This window comes from Parasteatoda tepidariorum, chromosome 8 (genome assembly GCF_043381705.1).
Source record: "Parasteatoda tepidariorum isolate YZ-2023 chromosome 8, CAS_Ptep_4.0, whole genome shotgun sequence".
Taxonomy (NCBI): domain Eukaryota; kingdom Metazoa; phylum Arthropoda; class Arachnida; order Araneae; family Theridiidae; genus Parasteatoda; species Parasteatoda tepidariorum.
Window position 1 is genome coordinate 33,744,510 of NC_092211.1, and position 15,438 is coordinate 33,759,947.

The window sequence follows — 15,438 nt, forward strand, 5'->3', positions numbered from 1 at the left end:
GTGAAAACATTTTGAAATTTTATAATTACAAAACCAAATGTTTCTCAATTTTTCATTTCCTCACAGAAAAACAAACAAAAAAAGACAAATCAAAAAATGCAGTTTTAACAATATTTAAGCATGAAGAGTGACTATGCTAAGCAGAAATGATCATAGGAAAATGCACAAAACAATTCAAATACTTTCTTCGTTTTTCCTGCTATCAGAGTGTACCTGAATTCTTGAATCGCTGACATGAGAAATCTAACTTGCGCTTTTCTCTATCTCAGTCTAAAAGCTCAATTTTCATTTCAAAAATATTTTTTCAACTGCATTTTATGTTTTTGTGTATCATGTTTTGTTGAAAAAACGTGAATGTTTTCATTCAGAGATTTTGTGATTTGTTCATTATATTCTTAAGTGTAAGAGTATTTCTTAATAAACCATTTAGAAATGGAACAGATTCTTAAGCACGACTTGAAATTTCATTTTGACTAGTTAACAGGATAAATTGCAAAAATAAAGAAGCATTTTGAAAGCTATTGATTAAGATTTGCATTAAAATATGTCTGAAATTTAAGTCTCACAAAGAAGTACTTTTGAAAACAAACTGCTAAAACTACAAAACGTAAAAATTTTTAGATTGTGAAAATATACTGAATAGAGTTAGTTTTTCTGGCTTAAAAAATGACTAACAACAGCATTTAAAACAAAATGCTTTTTTTCAAGATTTGTCTAGTTTTTAAAGCATGATGAATTATTACATTACATGTAATTATCCTAAAGGATATCCCGTTCTTCATAACTGAACGTATCATAACCTAAGGATATCCCGTTTAATGGCTCATTTTAACATGGCTTTGCTATTTTTCATATCTCAAGAAAGTCAAGAGATTCGAATTGGAAAATGTTACTCGGTTTACATGGAAATTCATTAAATTTGAATCCAATAGCAAAATTCGGAATTATTTTTAGAAGTAGTTAGTTTAAAATGGACAAAAAAAACAAAATGAAACTTGGTGAATGGTGTTATGAAAGTCTGGATCACTGGTTATGAAGCTAAAAATATTTACCCAAATCTTATACAGTCAAATTATAATTGTCTTCAAAAAAGTTCTTTTGTGCACACAAATCACATTGCAAATAAACCATATTTCCCTATAGTGAAAAAACGAAACTTTTTCTTTTAAAACTTTTTTACAATTATTTGAACAGTACAGTATTAATAAAATCAAGTGTCATTTCTTATAATCATAAATAAACAAAAAAAAAACTTAAATACAACAACTTATTAATTCCAAAATTGTTTTATATTTATAAATAAAAAGTATCTTAAGAAAACTTATTAATAACTTATCTGTGTACTTGTCTATGTAAAGTCTTCGACATTTTCTTTTATTTACATAGTTATGTCTCTTGCAATGATGCCGGAAAAAAAAACAGTAACGAATTCTTCATCGGTGTTTCTGTTTGTTTTAATACATATTTTAATGAAAATCAGACATACTAAAAAGATTTAACTGAATGGTGTTTTGTAATTATAAAAGTTGTTAAGCCTCAAAAATATAAATAATAAAGTATAAAAATTGTAAATAATAAAAATAAATAACCTAAGTTTTGAATCACTGAAGCAAGTAATAAGCAATGATCTACAAATATTGGAAATTCTATCCAATTTTATACTCCACATAACTGATAAATTTAGTTTCAGAGCTAATGGGAAAAAGAGGTTGAAAGCATAAAAATTTAGAAAAAGAAGTTGAAGTAATAATTGAAGCGTATACTTGTAGGCAATATACAATACAGTGTGTTTATAACATATTTTTTTTCTAAATTTGTCACAGTTTTATTATGTTTCCATTTAAATTTCCTCAATCGCAAAATAACTAGGAAATGGTTATAAATAGTTGAATAAGTTTATATAGTTCTAATTTTTTACAGAGTTTTGATGATTAATTTATCTTTTTAAGCTAATTTCTCCTTTTACGCACATTTTCTATGTCATTAAATACTATTTAAACTGCTGAAATAAGACAAAACCTATAAAACTAAATGCTAAGGAAATTTTAATATTATTTTTTTAAAAATGTAGGTAAACCACTAAAGCTTTAAAAAGGATGTTTTCTTTCAAATGTGAATGAATGGAGAAAAAAAAATAAAATTTACTTATAGCAAAATAATGACATTTCTGGAAAATGAATCCTAACTCTGGTTAATAAAACTAAAATATAAGGTATTTGACAGTTTTCCGTTCATATGGTAGTGGTTTACCAGAAATCCTAGTTTTTAAAATTATAGTAGTTATTACCACAAATTTAGTAAAAAATACAAATTGTGAAAGCTAATTTTGCCGTATAAATGGTTTTTATGCCATGCTCTAAGATATTATGATAAAAGTTACAAATTTTACCACATTTACCAAGTTTTATCACATATTATAAGATCATATTTTCTTCTTTAGTTTACCAAAATCATTGTCAAATTGCTTCGGTAAAAATTACTGAACTCTTTTAGGTCTCCCATAGAGCCGGAAACATGGTAAACTTTACCATATTCTGGTAATTTTGGCAATACTTTTTTCGTAATGCATGTACGTATGGTTATCAAGGTAATCAGATGGCAGCATGGTAATAATTTATTTTAAACATTGAGGTGGAATTCGTAAAAATGCATTGAGAAATGTTTAATCTAAAATTGACAATAAATACACTATCATACATTTATTAAAAATTTGTTTCAATGTTAAAATTGGAGTATAATTTGTTTCTTTCAACACATTGGTATCTGATAAGGTGGTGCGTATTATCTAAAATTTTTCTTCGAAAAATTTTCTATTCTTTGAATTAAAATATTATATTATGCTTAAAGCGAACGCTTTTATAAAAACTTTCCTTTCATTATGTGATCTGCATTACTAAATACTATATATACTTCTATTTTGTGTCCTGGTAACTTTTCTAAGATTTGGAAGCTATTGATACCTGAGTTTCTATATATTATTCTTAAAAGAATTATCAATTTTTTTCTAAAAAAAATGTTTCAAAAATTTTAAAAATTATATAACTAAGGTTAATTGACTATTTGGTTAATTGTTGATTAGCTAACCTTCTCATTAATTTATTCATGCATTTTTCTAATCACACACATATACATTCTCAACTTGTTGTGTTTCGTCTACTAATGCATTTATTTGGTTACTTGTCGACTAACTAACCTTTCCATTAATTTATTCATACATTTTTCTAATCACACACATATTACATTCTCAACTTGTTATTACTTTTATTATGTATTTTCTTATGAATAACGTTAACTTTAGACGGGTGATCGAGAATTTTTAATTTCATATCATATAAATGAATAGAAAGTTGGATAAAGCAATTAGTTGGCAATTAGTTAAAGCAAAAAGTTGGATTAAATTAAAGCTCCTAATCAAATATTTAAACACAACTTAGAAAGTTAATATTTGAGGTTTACAAAATCCCATTTAATAAATGCATACACTAAATCTTCTGGCCAAGGCCTGTGTGGATAATGAATCGAACATTTTAGCCTTTAAATATTGAAAGCAAAATTCACAAGATTCAACGACCGATTAATAAAGAAATTTTCTGAGCATTTAAATAGATGAATAAAGAATAAAGAATAATTATGATCTGAATAGAATAATTAATGGATAGGATCTGGTGGGGCTTATCATGGATCAACGAATTTGAAGTTTGGAATTTATGACTCTTGTGGAAAACCTGTCTAAAGCAAGGAAATATATAAAGAGAAATTGAAGGCTAAACTTATAAGGCTATGAATCAAGCAGAATACTATAAGGCATTACGTGTAAACTAATTTTTAAACATAAAACTGTATAAATTGCCGTTTGAAAGTTGATAGTAAGGATATTAAATGAGTAGTAAGCAAAGGCACATTTTATGTCAATGTAAATTTAAATTTAAAATAATGATAATTTATTATACGTTTATTATACTTTTGATATAAAGTTTTATTTCAAATATTTTTATGATCATGATCACACACATAACTTCATATTCTTTGATAAATGCCTCTTGATATTTTTTTATAAACTCTTTGTTATACTGATGTGAATTTTTTGGTTATTAATTCTGTATAATCAGCAAAATAGAAAAAAATAAAAATTCTAATATTATTTAATCATAAGCTTTTATAACGTTTTTGGATATTACTGTAAATTTTTAAATGAACTGAAATAGTTACAAATTTCTTTTTCTTTTTATAAAATTCTTTTTCACTAAACCTTAAAAATAACATAAAAATTACAAAGTTCTATGTTTGTTTTCAAATACCTTTGGATAATTTGGAATGGGGTATTTATGGGTATAATATTTATATGTTTAACTGTTTAATGTTTTAAATAATAACCACTAAATATTGCCTCGTTTCCTTGGCTCATTAATGTATAACGGATTTCATGATATTCCGTTATTAAGGGATGAAAGTAAAATATAAAAGCTTATTAATTTTACAGAAACCCGTACAATAATAGATCTTCTCGTTATTTTTTTGTGTTAGGTTTAAGTTAATGAGTATTCCAGGATATTTTTCGCAACTTTTATAAAATATATTGTCTCTTATTGTAATTTAATTATTAACTTTAGAATTTTAAAAAATATGTAATAATTAATTATACATTGCAATGTAAAAACTAATTTAAGATGTATTTTTATTCTGATTTTTTCATCAATATGTACCTTTTTTAAAATTATAATACTATTTAAATATAATTTAATTAATAGTATAACTTTAATCCGAAATGTATAATACTCGGATGCATTATATTGAATGATATAAAAAAAATAAAGTTATGGCGATATGATTATATGAATACAACTGTAAATAGCAATACAACTACTGATTTTTATCTTCATTGTTAATCCATATAATAGAAGTACATTTACGAATGAATTTAATATTTAATTTTGAGTTTTTCATCCTTAATAAAAACAGTTTTTATAACTATAACATTTCAAAAATAGTATTGCTCTTTTTTCATTAAATTTATAGTGATTGAGCGTGGTGTATTGAATAATATTACAAACTAGATGTTTGAAAATGTGTTTATATGGAGATCTCGAAAGCAATTAATTGCATGCAACTATACATTTTAATTGAAATTCCACAATCTTAGATGATAAAAAGGGATTAATATCAATATTTAAGCACTTTCAGTTGCTATCAAAGATATTAAGTTTACGCTGTTTGCTTAAGGCTATAAAAAAGTCGACAGCTGTCATGAAGCCAGCAAGTAATGCATACATGGAATTTTATACGAGAACTTTCTTCGAAGTTGAAAAGTTGAAATCAAGACTGTTTTCTCCAGTTTCTTTCCTAGAATGTCTTAGAATACTCAAGATTGTTATCTGAGGAAAGTATTTCTCAGTAAAATATGTCCCTTTATATTTTTTTCATCGGAATATTTGAAATGTCTTTCTCATAAGAAATCAATTTTAGAAACGAAACTTTCATTATTTATGATAAAATATTGTTAAAAATACTTTAAAAATGCGATTGTTTTCATGTTTTTATAAAGTATCTTTTGTAATTTGGAAAAAAATATTTACGTTTAAATAATAAATTTAAAAGGTACTTTAAAGTACTTTAACGTGACATTCTTTTGGGCAATTAAGTTAAGAGTTATTCAAAATTTTTGATTTTATTTTATTAACACGAATAAAACAAAGTAGAAAATTCTGAATTATAAAGATTAAAAGAATTTTTGATGATACAAAAACATTTTTACTTACTTAATTTATTTTACACAAATTTTCATCTAACAATAAGTTTTCGACATTTGTAACAGATTGAGGTTTTATTTTCTGTAAGTTCCTATGAACATTGGAAGTTTCTTATTATTTCAAAGACTTAAAGACCTGGTTATAGCTGATAACATTGTCTCCATAGGTATCACATAGCATTTCTGCTACCTTTTCTTGATCCGCAACCCAAGTTTCGACAACTGAACACAAACTGTAATATTTGAAGTGTTTTTACCTTTGCAGTAAGAAATCCTCATATTCTTCTTCATTACTATTGGAGTCATATTCATTATTACAGGAGTTATTGTTATTCTTCGCAAAATGAATTCTTTTCAATATTCTTGGAAAATTACAATAGAATTTCTGAACGATTGAGGCATAAATCTGCTTGTTTCAAAAACGATCTAAATGGATATATCTAACATTTTAAGAACTTTCGCGACAGGACCGTTAAAACAAGACGATACATACGGGAAAAAGAACGATGCGGGAGCGATGGGTCGAGATTTGACTGTAAAAATATTTTACAACTTTAAAACTTAGATAAAAATAAATTTCAAAACATTTTCATTAATATTTTACTAATCTTCAGTAAATTTTGTACTGCCCGTTAATATTGTCTCGACAACTCTGGGAAATTGCTCAAGCATTTTATAAGTGTTTCATCCATAATTGTATGGAAAATAAAATATAATGTTCTATAAAAAATATGTTTGCTTACAAGATTAGCATTCGTTTAATGATTTAATTGGATTTCATTGTATTATTCCATTAAAATTTAAATAAAATAAAAATTTTATATTTAATATCTTAGTCAAACCTGATAGACTTCCTGTTTAGAAAGTCACTCTTTTATAAAACTAGAGAAAAAGAAGCATAGTCAATTGATTTGACCTAAATAATTAAAAAAAATAATTAAAATTGTTTTAAATAAAAAAAAATATATATATTTAATCTTCGAAATTATTTATTGATTAGTGAGGCACTCTGCATGTGTCATAAATGTCACTGTATGTTAATTAATTTATTGTGCTTTAATTTTATCTTCTTCTTATAGAGTTACAATATAACGCAATACATCTCGATTAAAAACAGTTGTTCTATGACTATGAATTTTATACGAGAGTTTGCTTTGGTATTCTTGAGGAATAATAAATAACGAACAAACACTAGCGACACTTTTGCTTAACATTTATANAGTTGAAAAGTTGAAATCAAGACTGTTTTCTCCAGTTTCTTTCCTAGAATGTCTTAGAATACTCAAGATTGTTATCTGAGGAAAGTATTTCTCAGTAAAATATGTCCCTTTATATTTTTTTCATCGGAATATTTGAAATGTCTTTCTTATAAGAAATCAATTTTAGAAACGAAACTTTCATTATTTATGATAAAATATTGTTAAAAATACTTTAAAAATGCGAATGTTTTCATGTTTTTATAAAGTTTCTTTTGTAATTTGGAAAAAAATATTTACGTTTAAATAATAAATTTAAAAGATACTTTAACGTGACATTTTTTAGGTAATTTTTTAGTTTTTTAGGTATTAATCAGGTAAGAGTTACTCAGAATTTTCCATTATATTTTATTAACACGAATAAAATATAATAGAAAGTTCTGAATTATAAAGATTAAAAGAATTATGTACTAATTGCAAAATTTTTGATGATGCAGAAACATATTTACTTACTTAATTTATTTTACACAAATTTTCTTCTAACAATAAGTTTTCGACATTTGTAACCGATAGATATTTTATTTTCTGTAATAATATCATATATGAACACTGTAAGTTTTTTATTATTTCAAAGACTTAAAGACCTGGTTATAACTGATAACATTGTCTCCATTGGTATCACATTGCATTTCTGCAACCTTTTCTTGAACCAACAACCAAAGTTTCAACATGTTCATCAACTGAACACTAACTGTAATATTTGAAGCGTTTTTACCCTTGCAGTAAGAAATCCTCATATTCTTCTTCATTACTATTGGAGTCATATTCATTATATTCATTATTACAGAAAATATTGCTATTCGTCTCAAAATGAATTCTTTTCAATATTCTTGGAAAATGACGTTAGAATTTCTGAACGATTGAGGCGTAAATCTGCTAGTTTCAAAAACGATCTAAACGGGTATACTTAACATTTTAAGAATATTTGCGACAGGACCGTTAGAAAAAGATGATATATACGGGAAAAAACAATGCGGGAACGATGGGTTGAGGTTTGACTGTAAAAATATTTTAAAACATTAAAATTTAAATAAAAATAAATTTAAAAAAATTTTCATTAATATTTCACAAATCTCCTGTAAATTGTGTACTGCCCGGTAATATCGTCTCGACAACTCTGGGAAAGTGCTCAAGCATTTTATAAGTGTTTCATCCATAATCATATGGAAAATAAAACATAATGATCTATAAAAAATATGTTTGCCTATAAGATTAGCATTCATTTAATGATTTAAAAAAACTTGGATTTGATTGTATTATTCGATTAAAATTTAAGTAAAATTAAAATTTTCTATTTAATATCTTAGTGAAGCATAATAGATATTCCGTTTAGTAAGTCACTCTTTTATAAAACTATAGAAAAAAAGCATAGTCGATTGACTTGACCTAAATAATTCCTTAATTAAAACTGAATTTAGTTAAGAACTACGCTTTTCTTAGTTTCTGAGATATTTTCATTGTTAAAAAATTCCATACTATTTTACTGTCGTTAGATCTAAAAACATTTAACGATTTTTTTCTCCATTATTGAAAGAAAATTCATCTCTAAATTAGAAAAAAAATTTAAGAATTGTAATAAATAAAAAAAATATATATATTTAATCTTCGAAATTATTTATTGATTAGTGAGGCACTCAGCATGTGTCATAAATGTCACTGTATGTTAATTAATTTATTGTGCTTTAATTTTATCTTCTTCTTATAGAGTTACAATATAACACAATACATCTCAATTAAAAACTATGAATTTTATACGAGATTTTGCTTTGGTATTCTTGAGGAATAATAAATAACGAGCAAACACTAGCGACATTTTTGCTTAACATTTATAAGTTAAATAGTTTAAATTAAAAAATAAAAATCAGGAAATCGACTTCAATATTTTAGCAGTCAGCTAGTAAGTGAGTTTATAAGCTAGAGCAGTTTGTCTATAACTATATTATTTTTAAAATTTATAATACATTGAGAAAAAAAGATGGTCAAAACTACCAGCTTATGGTAAAATTTATCTTTTTACAGAAACTACGCAATACAAATACTAAATTGTTTGGTAAAATGTATCGAAGTACTTTGATAATTATTTTCGTAAAATAAACAATTACATATAGTTTTATTATAAGTGAAAAAAATTGATAATTTCATCATGATACCTCAGAGCATGGCATAAAACCATTTATTCGGTCAAATCTATTTTTCAATTTTATATTAATGTGTCGTAATAAGCATAAATAGTTACCATATCAACCGAAAAAATAATGAAATGAATTTCTTATATATGGTAGATTTTAGTTTTTAATATTAGGTTCTTTTTTTAACTAAAAATGTCATTACCATACAATACGCTAATTTTACCAGAATTTTTCCTCCACATACAATTTTTAAAATTATTTTTTATTTATAAAAGTTATTAGAATTTTCAACACTACTATTAGTAAATTATTTTGTCCAACATTTATTATAGTGCAAGTCGAATCAAAAATATAGCTCGTTATGCTATATAAACATGAATTCTCGTTATTATGCTTTAAATAGGAGTTTAATAATGGAATAGAGGAATTTAAATAGTGTGGAAAATAATTTTAGAGAAAATTTTATTAAGTTGACAGTTAATTTGCATAATTTTATCAATATTATTGGTCAGCAAACCGAACGTTAAACTGTTTTTTTAAGAGTTTACAAAAAATAGATAAATAAAAAATAAAATAAATGAGAAAAATAAAATAAAATATCATAACAATTATGCTTGCAAAATGAATAGTTCGATTCATTTTGCAAGCACGATGGACAGTTTATAATCTTTATTGAAGAGGAAATTTTGAAAATGGAATAAATGTATATGAAATGTTTTAACTAATTTATTTCTACGCTCATATAGAGTTGGATTTTATGCTAGTACATGCTTCTATTTCCTCTGCCATTAACCATGTCGATAAATGCACTTTACCCTTCTATTTACATTTGTCAGCAAAAAATATTTTTTTGTAGGAAAATATATCAGGAATGCTGATATTACCTTTTCCGAATTTCCATCGTACAACTGGTCTTGGTTGGCCTTCAGCCTGGCAATCAAAGGTGACAGACATCCCTTCTAAGGCTGATTGATCGCTTGGCTTAATCACCCAAACTGGTGGCGCTAAATTGGGTAGAAAATGCAAAGAAATTCCATTAAAAGATCCATATAAAAACTCCAAAGAAACAGATACGACAACCGAAGAAAATTTTTTTTTAATCAATATATTCTTCTTCATGAATATTAAAACAAATTTCAATATCACAAATGGATCCGTAAGTGCTGCATGGTTGAATCACTTTTTTCTTCATATTTCGTGCACCACTAAGATTTATACACCACCATAAAATGAGAAAAAATATCTATATCAGTTCCTAACTAAAGTAAGTATTAATCAAGTTTCTGAAATGCACAGTAAGGGAACGTATATGAAATGGGAAATCAATTTCCATTAAGATTTCAGTGAATTTAAATGGAACGACATGAAATTTTTTTTGTGTGTGGAAGGGAAAAAACGCCATTTGGTGTACGTATTTCTAAAATTAACTTATTATGCACAGCATGAAAGTGCAAATGTGAAAAGATTTGTCTTTAGAAATACTGATCTTAGCACACAATCTATGTGGTTTTTAGATAATCTATTTTTGTGTTTTTAAATATTAATATGTTAATATTTCTTTATTTAGATTATTGGACTTGCTTTTAATTTTGTATTCTTTTTATAAGCAAAAAATTTGAAAATATATTAATTACGATAGAATTGTCAAGAGGTTTTTCTTTTATATAAAAATACAAATTTTTGTACTCATTTCTGTTGGTATGTCTATTAGAATTTTAAAATTTTCAGTTTTATTTTTTTAAAAAGATATCTTAATTAAAAGAAAAATACTTTTATTCTTAATTACTTCGTTTGGATGACTAAATTACATTAATTAGAAAAGAATAATATGTCTCTAGAATAATATGTTTATTTTTTACATTCGTAAACTCTGAAGATTTTATAAGTGAGACTTGAGTCTTTTTTTCTTCTTCTTATATTTTTCATTTATCTTATTTAGTTTAATTCGTTACTTTATTAAATTGTTATTCTATTAAGAAAATACTAGGTTTAATTGAAAAACTGAGTATCTATCTTTAAAAAAACATTGTGCGCCTTGCCAATGTCTATCAGACATTCCAAATTTTCAACTAGGTTTCCAAAGCTATAAAATAAAAATAAGAATTAGTTAAGTTAATTAATTTCATTGCCTGATTTTTAACAAGGAAGGATATTAATATTGTGCATGCATTTATTTACGAATGGTATCTTAAAAAATGAACCTTTTAAAATTAAAACGGTATTTCAAAATGTCGTTATTTTTGTTTTTATGAGTATTTGAAATTGAAGCATTTCATTGAGTATGACTCTGATTAATTCGATTTTTTATTTTATTTTTTACGATTCGTTTTTCCCCTCTCAATATGGAAAAACTATTAATTCATGGACAATAATACTTTTTATTAACATAAGAAACTAATGACTGACTAACTAATTTTTATTGACTAACATAACATAAATCGAATAAATAAATTCGAAATCGCAGCATTTTAACTTCACAATTACATTTTATTATAGTAACATTTTAATTTAACTTAATCGCAATATTTTAAATGTAAAAGAAATTGAATTCCTGTTTGTTCCCTCTTAACTTTTCGATGAAAGAATAGTCACTTGTTAAAGTATTTTGTGTTAATAGTTTTGATACATAATTTGATCGTTGAATTACTAAATACAGTTTCATTAAATTGTATTATTTCATAAGATTCATTTGCAAAAAACAATATACCAATGTATATTTTGTAAAATATGATCATGAAGATGATTTATCCAACAATGGATGGGGTATACATTGTTATTCGTAGATCAAAGCAAGAAACAGCTTGGCATAAAAAGGCAAAGGCTATGGCATAAAAAGGTGCATAAATGGACATCCTTTCAGTTGTATAAAGAAGTATCTTTCTCAGTGTCCAAACACCAAATGATGTTACAGAAAGTAAAGAGACAAAAGCATGCAGAGTAGTTTAACCAATAGGGACAGAGGATCAAGTTTGAACAAGAAAATAAAAAAGGAGGTAAAGAACAGGCGTGGCGGAATTTAGCAGGAATCCCAAGGTGCAACAGATTTAATTAAAAATGGGTTTTCAAATACTAGGAAATGGTTCGAAGAATCAAGTATGAGAGAGAAAATGAAAAAGGAGGTAAAACAACAGGCGTGGGGAATTTGGCAGGAATCCCAAGGTGCAACAGATTTAATTAAAAATAGGTTTTCAAATATTAGGAAATGGTTCGAAGTTAGGAAGATCCTTAACTAAATTATTGGAATTTTTCAAGACATAGAATGATTCTCAAAAATCAAGTTCGAAAGAGGAAGAGTAGTGTTGAATAATTTTAGCCGAGGTAAAATCAAACCTGGGATTTGAATTCTAACTATAGAGCGATAGAAGATCGATAACGTCCTGATTTTGAACATATCATTCATGTCCTTTCAGTTGAAGCTTAAGGACACGTCCAGTGCACTCAAGATCAATCTGGGATGAAATTCTTTAAATACCCTAGCTATAAATATCAGCAATATGGTGCTTAAGGTTAATGAAATTTAGTTTATTTACAAGGAGAAAACGACTTTAAACTCAAATTTATTTATAATCTTAGTAATTTTGGAACTGATTTTCGGATAAGAAGCTAAAACAATTAAATTGTTTAATTTCGAATGATGATTATTTCTTTAACCTTATCCTAACTGCCAAACTGTATAAGAAGATATCAGATAATAACTTCAATAGCATGACTAATCATAGCTTTAAAATCACAATCTTTTATTTATGTAATGGTTGAGAGTTCAAGACATTTATATTTACCTCTTAAAGTGCAATTATTTTTATATTCTGTAGATAACAGTGTGGCATTTATATCAATGATGGCAACCAGCATCGATATTATGGCCATAAAGGTAATCAGTTATGGCCAGTAATAATATCATAAAGTCCCATTACAGCTTTATTGTCAACCATTCCGTAATAAATAAATTACGAAATATTTTCCCCATTTTTAAATATTTTGCCCGTGAATTTTCACGTTTTAATCTAGAAATCCTACAATTAAATTAAAAACATATTGCCAAAACTCAAAAATTTGCGTATATAATATTCTTATGGTAGTACTATGAAAGGGTAAACACTTTTCGTAAACTTTTAATAAGCTTCATTTCACTGTGCTACCGCAAACATCTTTAAGGGTAGGTAAATACTATTAAATTTTCTATCTCCACCTACAAACCTATAAAACAGATAATAGGAGGTAGACGAATAATGTATTTGTCGAATATTACATCCACTGGAAATGAAGTATTATCTCTCAGCATAAAACCACCCCACGCCAGTAATCATCCACTCACCTTTTACGATCATGGTTGCAGTGTAATTTGTGGCAGCAGCACTGTTGGAGGCAAAACACGTGTAGTTGCCGCTATGGTGTCGTGACACATGATTAATGATGAGGGAGGAAACGAAATCCGTAATAGGCACGATCTGTATATCTGGAGATGTTTCCTTTAGAAGACGGCTGTTTCTGTACCACGTGAGGGAGATGGGCGGATCGCCAGCTATTACGGAACAGATGATAGAACTTCTCATCCCTTCTTCAAGACTTTCAGAAAAGCTGAATGGACTGATGAGTGGGGCGGCTGGAAGATGGAACAAAGAATGCTATAGGTATTAAGAGAAGTCTTTATGAAAAATATAAGCATGGCAGTTCATTGTGCTGTCAGTTTATAACAAATGCTTTTGTGAAGCGAGAAATGAAATATTCTAAACTCAGCGTAATATTTTGATTTACTAGTATTATTGCAAATATGAAAAATGCAAAAATTATTATTTTAGTTTCAAATTAAATAAATGTTTATCCAAAATAATTGAAAAAAATAGGAGTTGAAAAAATTTTTAAGGTCATAATGAAAAATATAATAAAAAAATTCAAACATCTCTTTCCTCTTTCAAGCCATTCAGACAAACTGAATAGACAGATTGGTAGAAAGAATATGAGATGGAATAGTGAATGCTATAGGTGTCGTGAAAGATTTTTATGAATAATATAAACATGACACTTCATTTTTGTGCCACATATAATATATACTTGTGATGGCGTTTGTGAAGAGAGAAATATTATAATATTCTGCTATTCACATTGCTATAAATAGTTTTCAAAAGAAATTATTTATTGTTCGTAATCAAAAAAAAGTGTTTATTTGAAATTATCGAAAGTAACCAAGAGTTATAATTAATGTCATTAACTACAAAGGGACTTTAATTACACTAATTTATCATTCATTTCGCATCGAATGTATAACGCAACACTGATTTAAAAAAATAAGCATTAAATTTCAAATCAGTTCCTATTTTTATTTTAATTTACTTGATAAGAATAGGGAAATATTAGCATTTTATCAATATGAATGGAATGAAGCTTGAAAAGAAGCATATTCTTTTTATGATTTTTGTTGCATTCATTGACTTCTTTACTAAGCAGCATCAAGAGCTTCTGTGTTTAAACAGCAAGTTCTGGGCATTATAAATTTCGTAAAAAAACATTGACATAGCATTTTGAGTTTCTGAAATCCATGAATTATATGAAGGATATTATATGCGCAATTTATCCAATTAATATGTTTTATGTATGTCTTAATGTCTTATGTCTTGATATGCTTTATTCTATAAATCGTGCTTAAATTTAAACGTAAATTTGAACCATTTAGATATGATATTTTAAGCAACATTGCTAAACAATGAGTAAGAAAGAGTACTACATGACACCGATGTACGATTAAAAGGAATCATAACATAATTATTAAATTAAAAATAATTTACGTCTATATTTTTAGTAAAAAAATTTGACTTATTAAATAGTTTAACAGTAACACAATTGTGGTTAAAAAGTCATCCATTTTATTAAAAAGAAATCCTTGAAATGTAATTTTCCAGTAGGGATAAAAATAAAAGATAATTACCCATGTAATTATCTTTCATAATGATAATTACCTAATGATCCTTAATTAAAATCTTACAAATAAATAAACCCGCAACCAAGTATTTAATTCCCATATCATGCATATAATATCTTGGATTGCCCCGATCAATTCTGGTTCCTTAATTTTCAAAAGCTCAGCTTTTATTCTATCTAGTCCAAAAGATCTATTGTTGTTCATATTCTTAATCGCCTTTTCAATCTCACCTAGAGTAGGCAAATCAGTCTCCTCTCCTTGACTACTGGTTAGTTAAATATTTTTCAAGTAAATTCTTAATAATTTGCAGCCTCTTAAAATTAATTTAATTATTTCAATTGTTCAGTATAATAAACAGTTTAATAATTTATTTATTTATGCATTTATTTA

At 26.3% G+C, this 15,438-nt stretch overlaps 1 protein-coding gene across 1 annotated transcript in view; it reads right to left on the reverse strand.

The window, feature by feature from the left end:
- LOC107441504 (cell adhesion molecule Dscam1) overlaps nucleotides 1-15,438 on the reverse strand; it is a 410,456-nt gene that overhangs the window by 182,424 nt on the left and 212,594 nt on the right. Inside the window, exons 8-9 of the mRNA XM_043043537.2 lie at nucleotides 13,447-13,734; nucleotides 10,016-10,135 (exon numbers count right to left, since the gene is read on the reverse strand). Of these exons, the coding sequence (XP_042899471.2) occupies nucleotides 10,016-10,135; nucleotides 13,447-13,734 (408 nt within the window). The remainder of the gene's footprint in view (nucleotides 1-10,015; nucleotides 10,136-13,446; nucleotides 13,735-15,438) is intronic.